The 23,202-nt window shown below is 45.1% G+C and overlaps 1 protein-coding gene and 1 pseudogene across 1 annotated transcript; both read left to right on the top strand.

Annotated features, from left to right (window-relative positions):
* The first annotated feature begins 4,515 nt into the window (after positions 1–4,515).
* LOC136493594 (pentatricopeptide repeat-containing protein At2g01860-like) lies at positions 4,516–6,328 on the top strand (annotated as a pseudogene).
* A 1,050-nt stretch (positions 6,329–7,378) lies between these two features.
* Positions 7,379–20,569, top strand: LOC136493604 (protein trichome birefringence-like 12). Its single transcript, XM_066489704.1, has 4 exons — positions 7,379–7,993; positions 19,322–19,462; positions 19,764–20,013; positions 20,102–20,569. The coding sequence occupies exons 1-4, from the start codon at positions 7,461–7,463 to the stop codon at positions 20,387–20,389; spliced, it is 1,212 nt and encodes a 403-aa protein (XP_066345801.1). The 5' UTR covers positions 7,379–7,460; the 3' UTR covers positions 20,390–20,569.
* The last annotated feature ends 2,633 nt before the right edge of the window (positions 20,570–23,202 follow it).

Genomic DNA, 23,202 nt, shown 5'->3' with positions numbered 1-23,202 from the left:
TTTCAGATATACGGACAACATCGAATTATCACATCACTGATATAGACTTTTCAGATACACGGACAACATGCAAGGAAGCACAACTCCACTCTATCTCCACCATCCATCTTATGACTATTTGATCCAAGGGCTGAGGTGAAGAGGCACATGGATCACTGACATGGCATATTGAGAGGCCTCTATTCCTCCTCTTAACCTATAAATAACCACTCACTCCCTCTCATTCACACAAACAACAAGAAAGAAGAACACTCCTCAGTATTTGCTTTTGTTGCAGTACCAATGTCTAGAGGGTCGTCCAGAGGGAGAGGAAAGGGGAAGGAAACTACCTGGGGGTGGGAGGGTCCTCTTGGTCCTGATTTCTTTGAGGAAACTCTTTATGAGAGGTTCCCAGTTGAGAGCAAAAGTGATTTCACCAAAGAGGCACCACTGAGAGGATACGATGAAAGGAAAGAAGAGTGACCAAAATGCATGCATGGTGAGGACTGCCTAGTGCAGATGTTCACCGATGGAATAGATGGAGGTTGTCGTTTCTTCAAATGCCCGCGAGCATGGGTAATTGCTATTACTATTTGTTTCTTCAATATGTTTGTCTTGTATATCACTTACACGACATACTTATTGTAGTCTTCCTTGGCTGAAGAAAACTGTGGGTTCAGTAGGTGGGTCGATCCTCGACCTATTTATCCGCATGCGGAGTACATCTACTACCTATAGGACCGTATCTTCGATCTAGAAAGGGAAGTTAGCAGCGGTTACAAGGGCGGTGAATAGGACGACAACAATAATGGTGCCGATTCATAGGAGGCACTCTGCAATAATCTATATTGCATTTGCCCTAACCACAAGAAGAAGGGGCCTCCCCCGTCACCCCTACCACCACCAACAAGAACAACGGGAGGCTACTATGGAGAAGATGCAACATAATTTGCTATGTGGCCACACTACTAGGATGACTTTATTTTTTTCACATGTACCTAGGTTTAATTACCCAAGGCATGTTAGGTTTAATTACCTAAGGCATGGTTTAATTACCTAAGGCATGTTAGGTTTAGTCAAAGAAAACTCTGTACCCAGGTTCGGTACATGTAGTCACATGCCATTTAATGTGTTTCCTGTGTTGATTTTTATAATGCCGTACGTCGTTAAGTGTTTTTGCAGCACGTGTTCAATTTTAAATACGTCCGTATCATTAAGCGGAATATTAAGACCATTGATAATGAAAACAACCACATAATGAAAAGTTCGATACTATGCCACATTACACAATATATTAATACTACAACTACGTGCCGACAGTAGGCATAGGGGCAAATGCACTTCCAAATCCTCAGTCTGAAACGTACTGAGTAAGCAACTCATCATCCGAGTACCAGTCCTCTACTACAACCCTGTTGCTGTGGCTAGGCTCAACTGCGTTGCTCTGACCTGCTTGTCGCTTGTAGTAAGCGGCCTCCGCTTCATCTACGGCCGCTGCGGCCTAAGTGAAGAACGCGTCGTCATCCTCCTCTGCCTGTAAGCCCGCCTCTGCTAGAGCGATGAGCTCGCTCAGTCTGCCAGTGTCGTCGTCAGCCTCCTGTGCCTGAATGCCCGCCTCTGCTAGAGCGATGAGCTCGCTCAGTCTGCCAGTGTCGTCCTCAGCCTCGTGCGCCTATATGCCCGCCTCTGCTAGAGCAATGAGCTCACTCAGTCTACCAATGTCATCCTCATCCTCGTCTCCGTCATCACACAACACAATCAGTGATTGAACGGTGCGACCAGCTCGTGATCTATGGCCATCTAACTTCTTCTCCTCATACCTTGCACGAGCCACCTCTGCAGCATGTTCCCCGCTGCAACCAATCCCTTCATGTATAAAATACAATCAGTTAGCAATGCGATTATATTACATTTAAAAATAGGCAACGAAAAAAGGTTTTCAAGCACTCACTGGCACATAATGTAGCAACATGCTCGTTCAAGACCTGCATCTATACTCTTGTCTCCTCCCTTGCCTCATTCCTTGCCCTCTCCTCCTCTAACGTCATCCGCCTCTCCAATCCCTATTTGTTAAGCCCAACATCGATTAGGTTACAAATACCGTGCTGTCTAGCAAACTCACGCATCTTTTCTTTATGATGTTTAACGAATAGGTTGACGTAGTCAGGTCCATATCCCCTCTTCCATGCAATTAGTTGCCTCTTCTTCAGTTCTTCCAAGAACTTAGCTTGACCATCATAACATTCCCAACTGTATTTCCTAGTGCTCTGTTCAAAAGAAATATTATATCATATATGTCTTAGCAAAACAAACAAATTACGATTTCATGTTTACCAGAAAAATAATGAACCTCATCATACTCAATCATATGGCCGTAATAATGGCCTATTTCAAGCTCTGAAGGGACTAGGCCATAGTTGGATTTTACACCACATTCGCACATGACAAGTGGTGCTTTGTAGATTACCCGTTCTTTCTTCTTTTCTTTAACCCTCCGCGGTTCTTCCGCCCATTGGTTCTTAGGACCATACAACCACCCCTTGAAACGACACTTCGCCATTGAATACACCTAAATAATGAGACATTAGTACATGAACACATATAGCTCAAGATTTTAACACATACATTTTGCACTTACTTTATGCTTGTTTGGACACACAAACTTTAACGTATTCTCAGGATTTATCACAGCTCGATCTCCGCAATTGCACAGAGGAGGTTCCTCAAGTCGTCTAACTGCGGCTAGGTGCTTCTCCTTAGCCGTCATTGCCGAAGGGTTAGGGAGGGGGGGGGGGTGGAACCCACCGCTTGAAGTGCTCACGTGGATGTCTCCCTCTAAACCAATTATCAAAAAAGAGGTACCTAGGATCAAACTTGTCTGCACCATCGATCCACTGAAAGAAAAAGCACCTCTCATGGTCCTACATAACGAGATTCCAACAAAATATTAGTACCATACTTAAATAAATAAAGAAAAAGGATAGTACAAACAATTTCTTACATTAAACTGACTACATGTGTAGAAGCAACGCGCGGCTATATCCGGATGTTTCGATTGGAAAACATGGGCCGGGAAACCACAGTCATAGTTAGGGATAGGAAGGTCAGGAGGGATAGGAGCATCTTTGCTAGATGCGTCGGGGTATAATTCTCGATGACGACCCCGTTTTCGTCAAAACTCCTCCCGAAACATTTCTTGCATCTAACAAAACGGATGTAATTTAACAAACATAAATAAAAACATCACAAAAAATATCAATGAGAACCATAACTACAATACAACCAATTTCGTTCTAAGAACCAAAAGCAGTTAACATTATACCCTAAACCTAGGGTTTCTCATTTCATCCACAACAATGAACCCATAACATAACTACATGTGGCTTGGTTTGCTAGCTTTTTCATGCCTGGGAATCAACCTACGGTTGTATAATACATATATTGAGGGATACAATAAACCCCTAAGTGATGACGATTCTTAGGTTCAAAAATTCGACTAATATGTACCGAATCGATGCGAAAAAATAAGGAGGTGAGCGAGTATACTTTGCTCTCGAAGGTCTACGGATCAAATCAAGGTTTTCATGGTCCAATATGTCGATTCGTGAGGTAGGGTGAAGTGGGGAGAGAAAAACCCGAGAGGGAGGAGAAAGAAGAGGAAGAACGCTCGGGGAAGAAGGTTGTGCTGGGTTAAATGCAGGGGGCTCGGCGCTAAAGATGGCAACGGGCACAAAATATTCGCGTGCCTGCGGATAGAAAACCCGATGGGCATGGATATCGGTTTAAGTTTGTGCCCACGGGCACGGGCATGGGTGTGATTCTAAACCCGATGGATATTTGCTCGCGGGCATGGAAAAATGATATCCGCACCCGCTAACCCGCTAAACCCGCGCCAATGACCCTATAAATCTATATACGGTTGTATGTCTTTATTCGTGTTAATTTGTGATGACTTGAGATACACTAATGTAGACGTACTTTTGATTACTCTTGTATGGTCAATGTGTCATACTTTATCTAATGTTGAGATATAGACGTTTATTTTTTAATATATTGTTTCTTACTTGCTATTAAGATATGGTTGGGTGCTTTGTTGCTTCATTTTTGTGGGTATACGGGTGTGCCCGCGGGCATGTGATATCCGCGGATAGCGGGCACGGGCATGGTTTTCTACCCGTGATGGTTAACGGGCACGGGCGCGGGCACGGATTTTTGCTCGCGGGTATGGATATCTAGGGCTAGTATCCGCGCGGATTTTACCCGTTGCCATCTTTACTCGGCGCCATTCACTCTGGCGTCGACCTCGGCGCCAAGATCTACGGCGCCGAGCTCGGCGCCAGTCACTCTGGCGCCGAGCCAAGGATCTATTTCTGAAATTCTTTCCGTCAGGGATCTATTTGTGAGAAACTTTTGAAAAAAAAGGCTAGGCTCGGCCGGTCCGTTGGATGCCAGGGAACGGCAGGGAATGAAGCGACTGCCGGAACGGCAGTCGTGAGGTCGACTTCAGAGGATCTCGCGTTTCGGCGGCGGCGGCGCTCTCCATCCCTCCCCAATCCTGCCCCAGGCCGCAACCATCGAGACTCCACCCCCCAGGCGGCCAGGCCCAAGTGTCCGGCGGCTGCGGCTCCGCGGCTTGGCGAAGGCGGCCGGTGGCCGGCGGCTGGGCGGATCCAGTAAGATTTGAAGTTTCAATTACCCAGGCTTCTGGATTATCCACTGCCGATGCCCCAAGTGAAGACCGCCCCTACGCTGGTGAGCTTGCTGCTCCCGGCAGCGCCTGCCATTTGCCCCGCACCGGTGAAGCTCAGAGCCCGGGGATTCTGCAGCCATGGCTCTTTCCCCTCGGCGTCTCGGATTTCTTGCTCATCAGAGTTGTCTGATACCGATAGAGGTCCGGCCAAGGAGATGGAGGAGTCGGAATTCAGTGACAAGATATATGCCGAGAATGGTGCTGAAGAGGACGATGAAGCAGAGGATTTAATTTGGAGCACAGAAGAGATTGATGCTATTTCGGCGCTCTTCGACCGGCCGATGCGCCAGAAACCCCTGAAGCCGCCAAACCCCACGAGGCAGAGGGCGCTCCCATTGCCACTGCCGCACAAGACGAGGCTGCCCGTCGCTCCTGCGCCGAAGCAGCATGTCCGCCTTGCTGCAAGAGCGGGGCTCTCTTCTCGCTTCCGTCAGCGACCAGGTGCGCAAGAACCCGGAGTTCATCCTCGGGATTGCCCGGGAGATCGCCGCGCTCCCTCCAGAGCACGACGTCTCCACGGTGCTCGACCGGTGGGCGAGGTTCCTCCGGAAAGGCTCCTTGTCACTTACCATTCGTGAGCTCGGGCACATGGGGCTCCCCGAGCGCGCGCTGCAGACATTGTGCTGGGCTGAGAGGCAGAAAGCTGTGCCGTTGTTCCCTGACGACCGGGTTCTTGCTTCGGCCATAGAAGTTTTGGCGCGCTTTGACCAGCTCAAAGTGGAGTCTACGCTGGAGCAATGTGTGCCCACGGCCAGCCGTGCCGTTCTTGAGGCCATGGCGAGCGGGTTCATCAGAGCAGGGAAAGTGGACCGTGTGCGCAAACTCCTTGAACTTGCAAGGATCAATAACAGGACGCTGCACCCCAGCATTTATGTGAAGTTGATGTTGGAAGCCACCCGGACACCTGAAGGCTATGGGCTTGCCTCGGCATTGATCGATGAGCTCGGTGAGAGGCCGGACTTGGAGCTGCGTCCACAGGACTGCACGGCTGTCATGAAGGTCTGCATAAAGCTCCGACGGTACGCAGCTGTTGATAGCCTGTTCAGCTGGTTCAGGGAGTCCAGTGGGAGCCCCACCGTGGTGATGTACACGATGGTGATCCACAGCCGCTGCCGCGACGGAAGGCACCGCGAGGCGCTGTCCCTGGTGTGGGAAATGGAGCAGGCAGGATGCCTGCTTGATCTGCCGGCCTACCGAGTTATTGTCAAGCTGTGTGTGGCATTGCAGGATCCAGAGAGGGCTCTCCGCTATTTGTCAAGGATGAAGGAGGCTGGGTTTATTCCAACCGGCGACATGTACGACAGTCTGATCGAGGGCTATTTGGCAGATGGGAGGCTGGCCAAGTGCCGACAGCTGATCAGAGATGCCAAGTCGGCCGGCGTGAAGCTGGACAGGAGGCTGCTTTCGCGGTTGTCTGAAATCGGAGGCAGACATCCTTAGTTGACTCTAATGAGTGTTGTTGACGTGTTATACACGGGTAGAATCAGGACAGGAACACCAAACTGTGTAGAGGCAAATTATCTGTAGCATGTGTTGTAGAGTAACAGAAAGAGTAATCTTGACAGAAGATTATGAACTATTCTTTTGGTTGTTGCCCAGTTGCCCTTGTACTTTCCAGTAAAATCGATGATTTCATGACAAGGATGAATTGGTGACTGCAATGGGCTTAAGCCAAAATCCTGAAACTGCTAATGCATGCTTGCAAGTTCCTTTGTATCCTTTCTTCTGACCACGCCATGAACTGATGAACAGTCTCTTTTAAGCTCTTAATCGATGCAAGCACTGGCTTCTGAAGCTGTAGCTTCAAGACTGCCCAGTCAGCAGTGATGAATTTGTGTAGTTCGATGCAAGGAGATTGCTCAATGCTGAATTTGTGTTCATCCTTGGGGCATACTCAGACACTGAGTGCTCTATGACTATATCACATCATCAGTGCATCGAACGTAGAAGAGATTTGTAACTATACCTACTGCTTTATTTGTGCTGTAACATTTGTTACCCTGCAGGAATCCAAAAAGAACGTCCTCATTGTTGAAGGAAGCATCAGACTGCGCAGACTGCAGAGGCAGGTTATCTTGTCGTTGCTACCCAGTTCCGCCTGTACTTCTCAAGCAAGCGATGATTTCGTTACAAGGATGAATTGGTAGCTGCCATGAGCTTAAGCTGAAATCCTGAAACTGCTGATGCCTGCCTGCAAGCTAAACCTTTTGCAGCATTCTTCTGACCTTACAAAGTTACAATCAGGGGCGGATCTTTGTTAATGAAGATGTTGATTTGCAATGAAGATTTAATGGTGATTTGAGGCTGCCGCTACAGTGATTTAATGGTGAACATCTGAAGCTGTAGCTTCAAGATTGATCAGTGCTGAATTCGCCTACTTTGATGCCAGGGGACTGATCTGATCAATGCTGGATTGGTGTTCATCCATGGATCCAGAGAGGTCTGAGAATGTTGGCATACTTTGGTTTGGTGACCTATGATTATGACTCTATGAGCACGGCATCACTGCATCGATCGTACTATCTGGGAGATAGTCTTGACAGAAGAAATTTGCTTTATGCCACATGCAAATTGCAAAAGCTGCAGAAAGCCAAACCAGCAAGGGTACCCAAACGGCAAGAACACAGAAAAACATAGAAAACGGTTAGATCCAGAGGGGAAGGGAAGGGAAGAGGAAAACTGAGCAGGAGGCCGGTGTCTTGGGTGCCCGTCGTCGCCAGAGGCGGGCACAATGCCGCGCCTCCGCCTCCCTCTGGTCCTCCTCCTCCCAATAGCCCTCACCATCCTGCTCTTCCTCTTCTTCCCATCTGCCCCCCGCCCGCGCTCGCCCCAGCCGCAGCCGCTGCCGCTCCCCTGCGGCGCCGCGCTCTCCGATGCCGCCGACGGCCGCTGGGTGCCGACCCCGTCCCCCGCGCCGCCGCCACTATATTCTCCGTCCTGCCCCTTCCACCGCAATGCCTGGAACTGCCTCCGCAACGGCCGCCCCCAGCTCGCGGCACTCTCCTGGGCGCCCACCCGCTGCGGCGGTGCCGTCGTCCCGAGGATCGACGCCGCGGGGTTCCTGGCCGCGGCCAGGGGGCGACGGATTGGACTCGTGGGGGACTCACTGTCTGAGAACCTCATTGTCGCGCTCCTCTGCGCGCTCCGCTCGGCGGACGACGGCGCCCGCAAGTGGAAGCGGCGTGGCGCGTGGCGCGGAGGGTACTTCCCCAAGGAGGACGTCGTCGTCGCTTACCACCGCGCCGTCCTGCTCGCCAAGTACACGTCAGTGAGTGCTCTATGCTGCTGATAGCTGCTGCTTTCCCGGTTTGTTTAGTTTTTTAACATAGTTATTAAAAGAGCAATCCTTCTAGTACTTCTCTGAGATTACCATGAATGGTACCTAGATAAGAGGTGTTAGCATCCTTTCATTAATGCATTGTCTTGGATGCAGAGAGCGCAGATGCGAATTTGTGAGTGAGGAGGGCAGATAGAAAATATGAGTTTATCTATCTACTACGTTTGCAGTAGTTGTAGTTTTCTACATTGCAGCAGTAGTTATATTTGAGATGAGATGTTTCAGTTGCTTGGCTTGTTTAGGATACAAACATGCAATCCAGAAGAGTTCTTATAAATTGGAACAACTATTGAAACATTTAAAACTGTAAGACTGCAATGCAGTGCCATTACATGAGGCAGAGGGCACAATCTGAGTCATGTGGCGAATTCTATAAAAATGATTCAAGGAAGATGCACATGCAACAAACACATACTGCATTCACATACACAAGTAGAAAACATAAAAACGGCACACATATTTTACTATTCAAATTGTTCATGTTTTTAAAAAATGATAATTGCTGATGACCGGCAAACCATCATTCTATTTCTAGATGTATAGGAAAAATACTCCACTAGTGGTGTATGCTGCAACACACACACACACACAAAAAAGGCAGACTCAGTGCTGGAGGCTCCCACATGAGTGGGGTCACTAAAAAAATATTTTATCACACATTAGTCAGCCTGTGTTTTCAACTTCCTCACCATAATTAAACTGTTTTGATCCATAAGCATGCAAAAAAAACTGTTTATCTTTTTTTTTTCTTGAACAACACAAGAGAGCTGCGTGTCATTTCATTAAGAAGAGAAAGAATACAAGGAGAGGCCAGCGGTCAAGCCCCACAGATATCTAGTTACAGATGCACCACTTACAATAGAGACTCAACCTCGACAAAACAGGCCTTGATCTAGATGTCAAGGTTAAGCGACCTGATGAGTAGTTAGTGGAGAGCTGATGCAGCAGCCATAGACCACAAGCTACTTTCGTTTGCCACTGCCTGTAATACTATCGAAATACAAGGCCTAGCACCCTCAAACACACAAGGATTGTGATGTTTCAATATCTCCCAAGACACAAGGATGATGTGGGAGTTCTGCTCTTTCTTGCTATTCTTAGGAACACTTTGACCCAATTGTAGGAACACCATGGCGCCAGTTGGAGAAACAAGTGGCAGTAGGTTGAGGAGCAAGGGCAACCAGACCCAATTTTTGGATGATAAACAACCAAACCTGTGTTGTAAAAAAAGACACAGGAGACTAGAATATGTTGAATTGTCTCATCTTCTTTATCACAATGGGGACAAGCACTGGGATGTGGCAGCCCTCTTTTAGCCAAACGATCTGAAGTCCGGTACCTATTCTTGATGTCCAACCAGAAAAAGAACTTGCAGCGGAGCTGGGCCCATGATTTCCAGACGCATTTTCATTGCACAAACTTGATGGAACCGAGAAAATATGCATTGTAAGCCGGCTTACTAGTATAGGACCCTGACTGGGTTAGGCGCCATATGTGTTGGTCTGGCACATTTTGCTGCAAAGCAAAGTTACCTAGCAGATCCCACAGGACTTGTACGGTCAGTGCTCCCTTAATGTCTGCCACCCATCTCCTGCCATCGAGAGCTTGGGAGACTGTCCACTGCTTAATTGCTTGTTTAGAGATGATCAGGTTCGGAGCAAGCTCTGCCACTGTTTTTCCTTGCGACCAGTGATCAATCCAGAACCTGCTATCGAGATCTTGTGACACCCTAAAATTTGCTTCTTTTTGAAATAGAGATGAAATGATTTAGTTATGTATTTTGTGCTCATAAAAACATAGGTAAATAATAAATTTTCATTAAATTAAAATTTATCATAAGGTAGCAACATTGTGGTGCATTCATGCTGGTGCATTTGTATTTTTGTAATGAGTGGTTTTGGTCTAAATTCAAAATGTTTCAAAGTGTTTTTGAAAATGATTCAAAATGATTTTGAAATAAAAGAAAAGAAAAGAAAAACTCTCTCTCTCTCTCTCTCTCTCTCTCTCCATTCGGCCCGCGACCTGCTCCCTCTTGGCCCAGCTCGGCGCCTTACCCGCGGCCACTCCCGCGCCGCTTCTCCCTCTCTCTCTCTCGCAAGCAAGCCCAGCTCACCCGGCGGCCCATCCGCTCTTCTTCCCCCGCAGGCCCAGTTTGTCTTCCCGCCCAGCGTGCGGACGCGCCCCCTTTCTCCCTCTCTCTGTCTGACGGGACCCGCGCTTTCTCTCACCTTGCGCCGTCTCCTTCCTCCCGTCCGCGTCGGACTCCATCGCCGGGATAGAGTCCGCGTCCGCCCCGCCTCGCCCGTTCCTATGCCTCCCAAGTCTCCCGGCCATAAATACCGAGCCCGCATCACGCTGCCTCCATCTCGAGCCTCGGGGCAAGATCCTATCTCGCCGAGTCGCCGCAAACCCTAGCCGCAGTCTGCCGTCCGCCTTGCTACGCTGCCCGACGCCGTAGCTCGCCGTCGACCGCACGAAAGCCCCGCGGTGACTTCGCTGTGCTCCCCTCGTTCTCCCGGTGCTTTCCTTGTTTCGAACCGTGGCCCGTAGGCCGTATTCCAGGCTTTACTGACAAGCTTCGTCGCCGGCGATGGCAACCACCGCGCCGGATTCCCTGTTCCAGCGGCCACAGTCTCTCTCCCTCCTCCTTTCTAATCTCAGCCGTCCACTCTTGATCCGATGACCCAGATTCACCCGTATCGGTTCGGCCGGTAATCTTACAAATGAGACCCTCTGTTTTCCGCAAATCAACCCGCCATGCCTGCACTTTTGCTAAAGAGCCCCTGTCTCTCTTCTTATTTGTACCCACAGTCCACTCTAGATTCAAAATTCCAATTTTTATTTATTTTAATTCAAAATAGAAGATCCACTTATTTACACTTTTGCCACTATTTTCTTTAGGTCATAACTTCTCCGTTTTAACTTCGTTTTGACCTGTTCAAGTTGCGTTAGATTCGTACTTGCGTAATCTACGTGTTCAAGCTACTGTTGAATATATTTTTAACTTTTGAAATTCGAGGTTAGATTTAATCTATTATTTTATTAAAGGAAATCTTGTTTAATTTATAACTTTTTCGTTATAGCTCCGATTAGAGTGCTTTTCGCGCCTGTGTGATCGTAGTAACGTGTAGAACATCTTTAAAACCTTTTTACTTGCTGTTTATTATGTTTGGTGTACTGTTCTAATTTAGTTCTATTGTTTGCTTCGTGTATGATTGCATGAATTTTTGTGTGGTGCTTTATGATCATGTCTAGTCGGTGAGCTTTGCGTTGGTGATATAAAAGAAGTTGGTGATCCAGAAGACATCATTTGGAGGTTACAATTCAATAGAAGAATGATCTGAGTTTAAGGCAAGTATAGCATGAGATCTTTCTTGTTGTCCTATACACCTTTAATCGTTTAATTCATGCTGCATGTGTCTACCTTGACAACCGTAATAAAATTTTCAGCTATTTGATATCTTGAATTCCTTAACACCTTTGGGTTATTACATTGGGTAGTATGATGCTAGTGCTTAACTACAACCATGATTTTGTAACTTGACTAATGGAATATGCAATAAACATTAAAAGATGTTCTTAGCAATATGGAACAAGGGGGTTAGAGCATTAGGCTATTATTATGGTGCTCTAGATTCCTCTCCATAAGGACTTGTCTGTAAGCGAACATCCAAGACTTACAGTACAACTACGAGAGTTATATGGCTCTGGCTTTAGCTCAGTATGAGAACATTTTCTAGCTTGTTAGAGGTTACCTTTATGGCGTAAGAATGGCTTGACGAATCGGGTATAGGACAACCTCTACTCTTATGTGTATAGCCGTGATGGAATTATGTCATTCGACAGGGGGTTCCTATATCTGTTTGCCAAGTGCATCTAATGACCCTAACTTGTTAGACGAATCTTTGAAAGAATCATAGTGAACCCTGCCGACCTTCCTTGTTAGCGGGGCAAGAGATTGGCCGCCTCGGGCGAAAGGGTAAATCACTAATCACAGTGAAAGTGTACAACCTCTGCAGAGTATAAAACTGGTATACCAGCCGTGCTTACGGTCACGAGCGGCCTTGGACCCTTACGGAATAGATGATGAACACTGATGATAAAGATATTCATTAATGGTTAATTGTTTATGCTATTCATTATTCATGTTTACTTGATCATGTGTTTACATGGGTTGTGATAAACTTCTTGCTACTCAATTGCTAAAATCATGACTCATTAAAAGCTAATCGCAGTTGAACCAGTGTCAGCCTTTTGAGTCTTATGAACCCATGTTATATTTGTTGAGTACGACATGTACTTACGCTTGCTTTACTTTTCAAATATTTGAATAAAAATCTCGGATGGGTACCAGATTGCTAGAGTTTGGAGGAATTAGGCTTATGATCAATCAGTCAGTTGTCCCTGCTGAATTGGAGTCTTCATCCGAAGTTCGGAGTTGTCTTTCCGCTGTTTGCTGTCTAAGGTTATATCCTTTATATTAAGTATGTTATATATTAAGCATTGTTTATTGATATTAACTCTATTTGTAGCTATATGTGAGATTTGACTTTCTGGGCTCATATATGGTGTGTATCTGGTTTTGTTTTTAAAACCGGGTGCTACAAAGTGGTATCAGAGCAATGCTGACTGTAGGACGCAAACTTAGTAGAAACTGGTCGCTCTAAGGTTTAGAAGTTGTTACAAAAATCCTTGCTCTATGAATCTTGATATTTTCTTCTCTACTGTACCTCTACCCTTGGTATTCATCTCTATCTTGGTGCTTATTTTAAAGTCTTTGTTCTCATATTCACTCCTTAATTTGATATGCTCTTAGAACTGTCCCTCACCACCTTCTTGCGGAATCTGAAGATGAGTCTTAAGATTGTTACCCCTAGTACATTGAGGACGATAGTATTGCAAGTTGAGTCAATGATTGAGTTGTACACCTTTATTGCTTTGCTGAATTGTCATTATGCTTATGCTTGTTTTGAATCTTTATAATGATTGAAATGATCTTATTGGGGGTTTTCACAATTTCATTTAGTTTATAGGCCTAACGTATAAGGATTATTGAAATAAATAGTTAAGTTTTGGTTGTCTCCTGTCTTTTCGGAGCAGTATGCACTTTTCGGCTTATATCTTTGATTTTGGACGATCAGAAATTATGACAAAATTATGGACAATAGTAGGCTTCAATATCTTTCTCTGACCACAAGAAACATCCTGATAGCTATTTCGGTTATGGAGTTATGACAATCACAAGACGATGCACCTGTGCTGTCTGAAGCCTGAAATAGTTTCTGTTGTGCACTGTTTTTGACTACCTAAACTGCAGAATTTTGAAAAGTGTTCTATAAGGAATATGTGGAGGATTTGATAAGCTTTCCAATGGTATAAGCTACAACTTCATTGGATTACTAGAATGAGAGTTACAGCTGTTTTACTGCGCTGTTGTTTTTCTGCTCGCGAGGAATTCTAGATTTCTTGTTCTTGCCCCTACACAAGAGTATTATTGGGATGTCAGAACGTCTTGATACTAGTTAGCTCTTCCTCTTCTGGAAGAAGGTGTGAGCTGTCCTTTTTGTGTCCCTTAGTTGATCTTTTCTTAAGGGGGTAGCTAAGTTGAAGAAGTTGTAAGATGAAGTTTCATATGTTCTAGTTATTCATTTGGAAGTATCGATTATCTCTGTCATGGTTGCTACCAGTAGAAGTGCTTCGCATGATGACCGAAGGAATCCTGGCAATTCTAATCCATCGCCATCAAATCCCCCATCTATAGAGCAAGCTTTGATGATGCAAACTCAGTTATTACAGACTATTGCTCAGAGTGTGCTGAACAACCCGCATCAAGCACCACCTATTGCCAAGCGTGGCGAATTTATGAAGGGACACCCACCGACATTCTCTCATACAAGTGAACCACTAAAAGTTGATGACTGGCTTAGAGCTGGGGAGCGACAATTGGACATAGCTCAGTGTGATGACCATGAGAAGGTGCTTTTTGCGTCCGGCCAACTCCAGGGCGCAGCACAAGATTGGTGAGAGTCTTATCAGTATGGACGTCCCAACAATGCTGGACAGATCACTTGGAAGGAGTTTTGCGAGAGCTTCAGGTCCTATCATATTTTGCTGGTGTGGTAGAACTCAAGCAAGATGAATTTCGGGCTCTCAAGCAAGGATCTATGACTCCGTGTGAGTATCGTGACATGTTCACTCAGTTGTCGCGCTATGCTCCAGATGAAGTGGATAATGATGCTAAGAAACATAAACGCTTTTTGAAATGTCTGAATGATGGAGTTCAATTGCAGTTGATGACCGTTGTGTACCCTGATTTCAAAACATTGGTGGACAGAGCAATGGTAATTGAGAACAAGCGTCGGGAGATGGAAGAGAAGAAGAGAACAAGCGTCGGGAGATGGAAGAGAAGAAGAGAAAGCGTGACCTTCAATGTCAGTTAAGAAACACTCGTCTCTGTTTTGCTACACAACCAGAATGTCAGTCACACCCTATGAATCTGTTTTGGAGTACAAATCAGGATCAGTATCAGCAACCCAATGATAAAGTGCAGCATTTTAGCTCTCAAGAGCCATGCCTGTCATCTCCTACTATCACTTTGATGAAGACCAATACTTCTACTAGTGAGGAAGATTATGATTGTGGTAAGATTGAACCCTATAAGGACGATTGTCTTGGAAGCTTGCTGAGAGTAATCAAAGCCAGAATCGACAGCAGTAGGAGCTAGAACAGAATGTCCATAAGAAGGAGGTGCAAGAAAATAAATTAAAGCGAAACTACATCCCTAGAAGTTTGAACAATGTGGATATGATTACCACTTGTGGAGCTAAAGAGGTCGTTTATGGTTTGATTGCAGTAAACTCAACTCCCGCCCTGGTGTTATTTGACCCTAGTGCTTCACATTCATTCATCTCTAGGGAATATGTGGAAGATCATAAGATAACTATGCTTTCAATGAGGAGACCGGTGATAGTTAAGTCTCCAGGAGGAGAAATGAAGGCAAACCGCATATGCCCAAAAGTAAGTGTTGATATAAAGGGGGTAAACTTCAAGGCAAACCTTATTGTTTTGGAGTTAATGGACATTGATGTTATCCTTGGAATGGGATGGTTGTCTGTATGCAAAGGAGTGATTAAGTATGCCGAATGTTCGGTGCTTCTAACAACACCGTCAGGGGAAAGAATTGAGTATGAGGGTATTCAACCTAGACCTGATAAATACGAGGATGATCTATTGGAAGGTGTGTACACTGAGGATAGTAAAGTGGACTGTGAGTTTTCAGATGTTAGTGTAGAGGAACAAACACCTTCGGAGGAGATCAATAAGATAGATGATCACGCCTATGCAAACTATCCAACTAAGAAGGGTTCGAATGCTCAATGTGCTATGTGAAGTTCAGTTATGCTCTCTAGCTCTCACTTGAAAGAATCGGTTAATCTGATAAGAAAGGTGGTACCCAGAGGATGTATATCACTTAAGGGCTTCATCATTCAGAGTAAGTATCCTTTTCTCGGTTGATAAGTTATTGGATCATCTACGAGGAATGGATGCATTCGTCAATATGGCTCTGCAATTTGAGCTATCCTCAGCTGGGAGTCCAATCTTCAACATACCTAGGACAAGTAGACGTTGATGACATAGGAATGAGATATCTAATAACTACAGATGGTTCTATGGAGTCTCAGTAAATCCCAATGATATACTAAGCATGATAAGAAGGCTTGGATTGAAGAAAGCTAATGATGTGATTGGAACCCACCCAAGGATGTAGAGAGAACTTAGAGTTTTCAATGAGATTTGGTTAGAGGTTCAAGGGAGGTTTATCCAAGATCGTCAAGGTATTGATAGTATTACTGGAAAATGTTTTAAGTTCGGATCAAGAAACCTCAGCTAAGTATTTGAAGGAGTAAAAAAAGGGGTTGAGGTAAAAACTATGTATTAGTTTGTCAGATCAGGACAAGAGCTTTATATCCACTATGGTGCACCCTGTCAAGGTGTGGGATATGTTCATATGCAGGAAGAAAAAGTAGAGGTTTTTGCAAGAAAACAAGAGATGAAACATCTGACGTATGATCTGGAGTTATCCATTGGGGAGCATGAAGTACTATCTTCTTGGACGAAAAAATGACATCTAGGTGGGTCGTAAGAATCTAAAGGACATCTTCACTAAGATGGCTTTGAGCTAGTGACATTATCGTTGGAATGAAATTGATTATGCCTTGCAAAAGTGCTATCACTTGGAGAAGCAAAGTCATGGCCGATGCCTTAGCAAAGGAGAGTTAAGCTAAGAAAGTTCGGGTCACACTAAGGACTAAGAATTGTATTTAAGGTTCGAGCAACTTAACCGAAATCATTAATGTTTTGAAGATTGGGGGAAGAATCTCCTTCTGACCAAGAGATTCGTAAGGCTCCGTTGGAAGGTGAATATTTTAAGAAAGATAATTGATATTATGGACTAAAAAGAAAAGATGGCCTAGTGATTGGAGTTACTGAGGGGTGGTCGGAGTATCTGTCAGAATCTTGGAATCAGTTTGGTAAGTTACTTGGAGTAAGGTTAACAGGTATGCAAAGTAAAGAAGAATCCAAAGACGGAGTATCCATATCTCTTTGATCACCATCGTCCGAATCTCGGGGACGAGATTCATTTTAAGGGGGGTAGAATTGTAACACCCTAAAATTTGCTTCTTTTTGAAATAGAGATGAAATGATTTAGTTATGTATTTTGTGCTCATGAAAACATAGGTAAATAATAAATTTTCATTAAATTAAAATTTATCATAAGGTAGCAACATTGTGGTGCATTCAAGCTGGTGCATTTGTATTTTTGTAATGAGTGGTTTTGGTCTAAATTCAAAATGTTTCAAAGTGTTTTTGAAAATGATTCAAAATGATTTTGAAATAAAAGAATAGAAAAAAACTCTCTTTCTCTCCATTCGGCCCGCGGCCTGCTCCCTCTTGGCCCAGCTCGGCGCCTTACCTGCGGCCGCTCCCGCGCCGCTTCTGCCTCTCTCTCTCTCGCACGCAAGCCCAGCTCACTCAGCGGCCCATCCACTCTTCTTCCCCGCAGGCCTAGTTCGTCTTCCGGCCTAGCGCGCGGATGCGCCCCCTTTTCTCCCTCTCTCTGTCTGACGGGACCTGCGCCTTCTCTCGCTGACCGGTGGGACCCACCTGTCGGATGTCTTCCACCTCATGCCGTTTCCTTCCTCCCGTCCGCGTCGGACTCCATCGCCAGGACAGAGTCTGCGTCCGCCCCGTCTCGCCTGTTGCCGTACCTGCCAAGTCTCCCCGGCCATAAATACTGAGCCTGCATCACGCCGCCTCCATCCCGAGCCTCGGAGCAAGATCCTATCTCGTCGAGTCGCCGCGCCAAGCCGCAAACCCTAGCCGCCGACCGCCGTCTGCCTTGCCGCGTTGCCCGACGTCGTAGCTCGCCGTCGACCGCAAGAAAGCCCCGCGGTGAGTTCGCCGTGCTCCCCTCGTTCTCTCGGTGCTTTCCTTGTTTCGAACCGTGGCCCGTAGGCCGTATTCCAGGCTTCACCGACGAGCTTCGCCGCCGGCGATGGCAACCACCGCGCCGGATTCCCTGTTCCGGCGGCCGCACTCTCTCTCTCTCTCCCTCCTCCTTTCTAATCTTAGCCGTCCACTCTCGATCCGACGGCCCAGATTCACCCGTACCGGTTCGGCCGGTAATCTTACAAATGAGACCCTCTGTTTTTCGCAAATCAACCCACCATCTCTGCACTTTTGCTAAAGAGCCCATGTCTCTCTTCTTATTTGTACCCGCAGTCCACTCCAGATTCAGAATTCTATTTTTATTTATTTTAATTCGAAATAGAAGATCCACTTATTTACAGTTTTGCCACTATTTTCTTTAGGCCATAACTTCTCCGTTTTTACTCCGTTTTGACCCGTTCAAGTTGCGTTTGATTCGTAATTGCGTAATCTACGTGTTCAAGCTACTATTGAATATATTTTCAACTTTTGAAATTCAAGGTTAGATTTAATCTATTATTTTATTAAAGGAAATCTTGTTTAATTCATAACTTTTTCGTTATAGCTCCGATTAGAGTGCTTTTCACGCCTGTGTGATTGTAGTAACATGTAGAACATCTTTAAAACCTTTTTACTTGCTGTTTGTTATGTTTGGTGTACCGTTTATTATGTTTGGTGTGAGCATGCTTGTCCATTGCAAGTAGATGCATTTAGGGAGGATTCGAAATTGAAATTAGTTTCAAAATACACTTTGAACTAGAATTGATAGAACAAAAGCTATTGCTAATGTTGGCCAGGTGAACACAAAGTGGAACTCTGTTTTGCACTGCCAAAGGGCAGCTTGGCCTTAGCCACTTATATTCATTTATAGGAAAAGCAAACTTGGGATACAAGAAGGTCCTCAACCACTACAGCATATTCTAACTGCATAAAGCAGATGCTACTTATTCTTAGGCTAAGAGCTGAAAACAACTTGATAGGAAACAGTAAATAGCTAAGTAGTTTTAACTAGATACATAGAGCAGCACTAGGCTTAACTAAACGCTAAAACATTATTGTTAATCTCTTCTGATGCCCATTGCATACAATTCACAATCCGAACCTTCACCACACGTCTTTGTATCTATAAGGGGCACACTGTTTTTTTACCGGGGGTACTAATGGTGCTTAGATGGCCTTGAGCTGGCAGAACTTGAGTGGGGGCCTGGGCCCCTGCTCAGCTTAGCATAGGTCCGCGGTCCGCCCCTGACATGAGGGTGTGATGGCAGGAGTTGGTAGTATTCCAGTGGGAGTTGGGATGATGCTAAGTATAAATCTGGATCAGTTGCACTTGTGGTTATCTGTTCTGGAAGATCTTTTCTTGATTTCAGGTATTTTTGATGTGTAAGGGACTAAACTCCTATGGTAGTGCTGTTCCCTTGAAGAAACTTGGATGATATGTGGCAAATATTGTTCTATTCTGCATGGTTAAGTTGTGTATATTGTTTGCTCAAACGTGAGTAATTATGTTGTTGTTTTGCTCTTCTATGTATGTAAAGCAGCATGTTTAAATGCACTTTGTTTAGGATTAGATGTACTGTAACACCCAAGGAGGCAAAGGATATTACTTATATTTGCCACATAAAGTTCATATTTGTTAAACATGTGGCACTTGGACATTTCTATTTCTTGCACCTGTGTTTTTTTAGAATAACAGGATTGCATTTTTTTTATACTACGCATAACAAAACCATGAAGCTTACTTGGTGGTGACTAATGATACAAAGGTGGCATCCTGTGGAAAATTCAGAAGAAGATAGGAAGGATGGAATAAAAGGAACATACAGAGTGGATGTTGACATTCCTGCTAATGATTGGATAAATGTCACCAAGTTCTATGATGTGCTAATTTTCAACACCGGACACTGGTGAGTTCGTTTTCCCCAAATGAAGTCTTTCCTTTTGCATACTAGTAAAGTGAAAAGACCATTTCTTGTTTAGTTGGAGGCAATGGGATTGTTCAAATGTTTCTTACAGTAGTACGGTTCCGGCTCTCAGCTTCATATTGATGTCATGTTCATTCATAAAAGGGTCTTTCTTGAACAAGAACAACCTTCAGTTATTTTCACCTGTTATTGTTGATTTTCTTGACGAATATGTTTGGTCATGAATATACTAATTTGTCATTATTGTTCCTGTTGTAATGCTTTACACATTTCTCCATATCAGGTGGGATAGATATAAATTCCCAAAAGATACTCCCCTTGTTTTCTACAAAGGAGGAAAGCCGATTGAACCTCCACTTGACATACACAACGGACTGAAAGTAGTCCTCAAAAGTATTGCTTCTTACATCAAAAGGGAGGTTCCTAGGAAAACACTGAAGCTGTGGCGCACACAGTCACCTAGGCACTTCTATGGAGGCGAGTGGGATCACAATGGCAGCTGTGTATCTGATAGACTTCTTGAAGAGCATGAGGTGTGGTTCTGACAATCAAACTGTTTGAATTCAGGTTATGCATTTCAAAGTTGTGAATTGTTTATTCCTTTTCACAAATCTTGTGCAGCTCAATTCTTGGTTTGATCCCCGGTTTGGGGGAGTGAACAAAGAAGCGAGAACGGTGAATTTAGCAATTCAGGAAGCCCTAGCTGACACTGAAATCCAGTTGCTCAACCTCACTTACATGAGCGAGTTCCGTGCTGACGCCCATCCAGCTATCTGGCTCGGCAAGAAGGACGCGGTGGCTGTCTATGGACAGGACTGCATGCATTGGTGCCTGCCTAGCGTGCCGGACACACGGGTCGACATCTTGGCTGCACAGATCTTGCATCACTTCAAGCAAGGGAAAGGCTGATCACAGTTTTTTTTTTCTTTTTAATCTGTAGTTTGGCGATAACTACAGCACATATTATAGATATATGTAGTTTTGTGATACAACTCTTCAGATTTGTAATTTTAGTTCCAAAATACATGTCAATTTAGTTTTGTAGTTAACCTTCTTAGCTTTTCGAAACATCAAACGATATTCATTAGGTCTTCCATAATGTGATAGTGATGCCACAAAATAAATGGACCCCACATTGGGTAATGGGCACCGAACCTCCTAGGGACTACTCTAAAAAAAAACTATTGTCGTATTGGTCAAATTTTTTTAACTTTGATCAGGTTTATAAAAAATATTAAAAACATTTATATCTCCAAATAAATTTATTATAAAAAAAATTCAACGATTTATCTAATGGTACTAATTATGCACCATAAATATTAATATTTTATTATATATCTCCCGTTAAAGTTGAAAATTATTGACTCGGGAAATGAGAATGGCACTTATGGAATGGAGGGACCGAGGGATTAGTTTTCAAATAAGATCCTGCTTGTTAGAGCTGCTCTAACACCTCTTAAGGCTGTAGTGTTTAAATAAGGGTTTGGTAGTGTCTCTCTTGGGTTTGATTCTTTGTGGGTCCCAAAGCATGTTCTTGCCGTGTTATATATTTTTTAGGCATGAGTTAGTGTTACTTGCCATAGCACGTAGCGTGATGATGTATATTCTCATCGTCCCAAAATAAATCAACTTTTATGGTTATTTTAAGTAAAACTATTTTAAGTTTGATTAAATTATAGAAAAGAGTACTAATATTTATAACACCAAATTAGTATAGCTAGATACATCATGAAATGTATTTTTATAATATATTTATTTGGTGTTATAGCCGATGTTACTCTTTCCTATAAAGTTTGGTAAACTTACGATAGTTTGACTTTAGATTATTCTAAGGATTGATTTATTTTAGGACAGAGGTAGAATGTGAATATATTTTCTATAAATTTGGCTAAGATTAGATAGGTTTGACTTTAGAAAAACTAAATTGACTTACAATTTGAGTCGAGGGATTTACTTTGTTTTTTGATTGGCAGACGCATTGTATTTTCGGAGGAGAAGATAAAGCTGGTTACAATATTCTTAAGCTCACTTCCCTGTTTGGCTAGAGGGTGCGGGATCTGCTTACCAGAACGTTGTCCACCACCTCTTCGCCAACCACGTCGAGCGCGACCATGTCACCGACCTCTACATGATCGACCCGACTGACTCTGGTCAGCCCGCGCCCGTGGTCAACATGGTGGCTATTCACCAGTTCTTGGATGATTCCCCTCTTCCGACCGAATCTCTCCACAACGTTCTGAACGAGAGCCCCAACGATTATTCCAAGGGCCCAACCAAGACTGCATCAAGCTGCCCTACTTTCCCTCTGGGGTTCGGGGGCATGATTTTCCACGTCAGCCACGATAGCATCACCAAGGACGGTGAAACCGCTAAAGAGCGCGAAGCTCATCTAGCGAAGAACACCGATCGCCAACATCGCTAAGATGCAAAAGCAACCCAAGGGGCCAACGAGGATGGTCGCGGCCCGCCTGGCCATCAACGTAATCTAGAGGAGGCATTTGACATGGTGGGTGACCAGCCAGTCTACCAGACTCCAAGCGCTAATCTAGCCATCAGTTTCAATGAGCTCGACAAACTCCCTCACACTCCAGAGGTCGAGAAGGTTCGAGCACATATCATAGCCGCGCAAGTCCAAGTCAACGAGTTCTGGAACGACGCCCCATCTTATTCCACCACGTCAGCTTGTAGCCACCGCTCCCACCATGATAGAGAAGGCCAGCACCACGGCGCCAAGGGCCCCCGACCTCAGGCCGGTGGTCCCTACCTCTATAGAGGGTCCAAAGGCAACTATGAAGCTCATTCGTGCCACAACGGCCACCCTCCACGCCCCTAGGGAGGTCGGGGCGGCAACCGCAACCAGGAGGTCGATCAACCCCTCCCTTGCGATCTTCGCAACCACATCAATGTCGGCATGGACGTCCGTGGCCACATTGAAAACAGTAGGTCCGCACACTACAAAGCAGAGATGGAGCGTCACCGGCAATTCGACGCCGAACATGAGGGATTTGCTGCCCATCAAGCACCACTCCCAGCCGGCGCATCAGGACTTCGCCCCTTCGTAGAAAGGCTCCAAGCTGTCTGGTGGCCTATGGGTTTCAAGGTTATTGGTGTTAACACCAACGATGAAAAGGCCAACCCCTCTCAATGGCTAACTCTACGAGATTGCCGTGAGAGCCACGGGCGGAAATGAGGACGTCATGGCAAACTATCTTCCCATCATGCTTAGCCAGTCTGCAAACAACTGGCTCCTTAGCCTATGGGACAACTCCATCTAATCTTAGGACGACCACAAGAAAGTCTTCACCGACAACTACATGGCTACATGCGAGCAACCCGACACCAACTATGACCTGGAGAAGCTTCATTAATCCTCCGGGGAGTCCCTGCGCGACTTCATCAGGCGCTTCTCAAAGACAAGAAATTCCATTCCCAACATCACTGATGCCGCGGCCATCACCGCTTTCACCAAAGGGATCCGACATGAGTAGCTCTATGGCAAGCTGTACCATAAGAGGCCCACAACCATCGGTGAACTGATACAAACAACAAATAGATATGCCAATGCCAAAGGAGCCAAACGGGCTGCCTGCTCCGCTCACCACCAATGTCGTGACATTGACCGCTGTGATGATAGGCGCTATGATGACCGCAACCGCCACCGTGATGATCAAGACCGCCGCGATGACCATGACTGTTGCTAAGATGATCGCGAGCCCTAGCAT

This window comes from Miscanthus floridulus, chromosome 1 (assembly GCF_019320115.1).
Source record: "Miscanthus floridulus cultivar M001 chromosome 1, ASM1932011v1, whole genome shotgun sequence".
NCBI lineage: Eukaryota > Viridiplantae > Streptophyta > Magnoliopsida > Poales > Poaceae > Miscanthus > Miscanthus floridulus.
The sequence above is the reverse complement of the archived record's forward strand: the minus strand, read 5'-3'. Positions and strand labels throughout refer to the sequence as shown.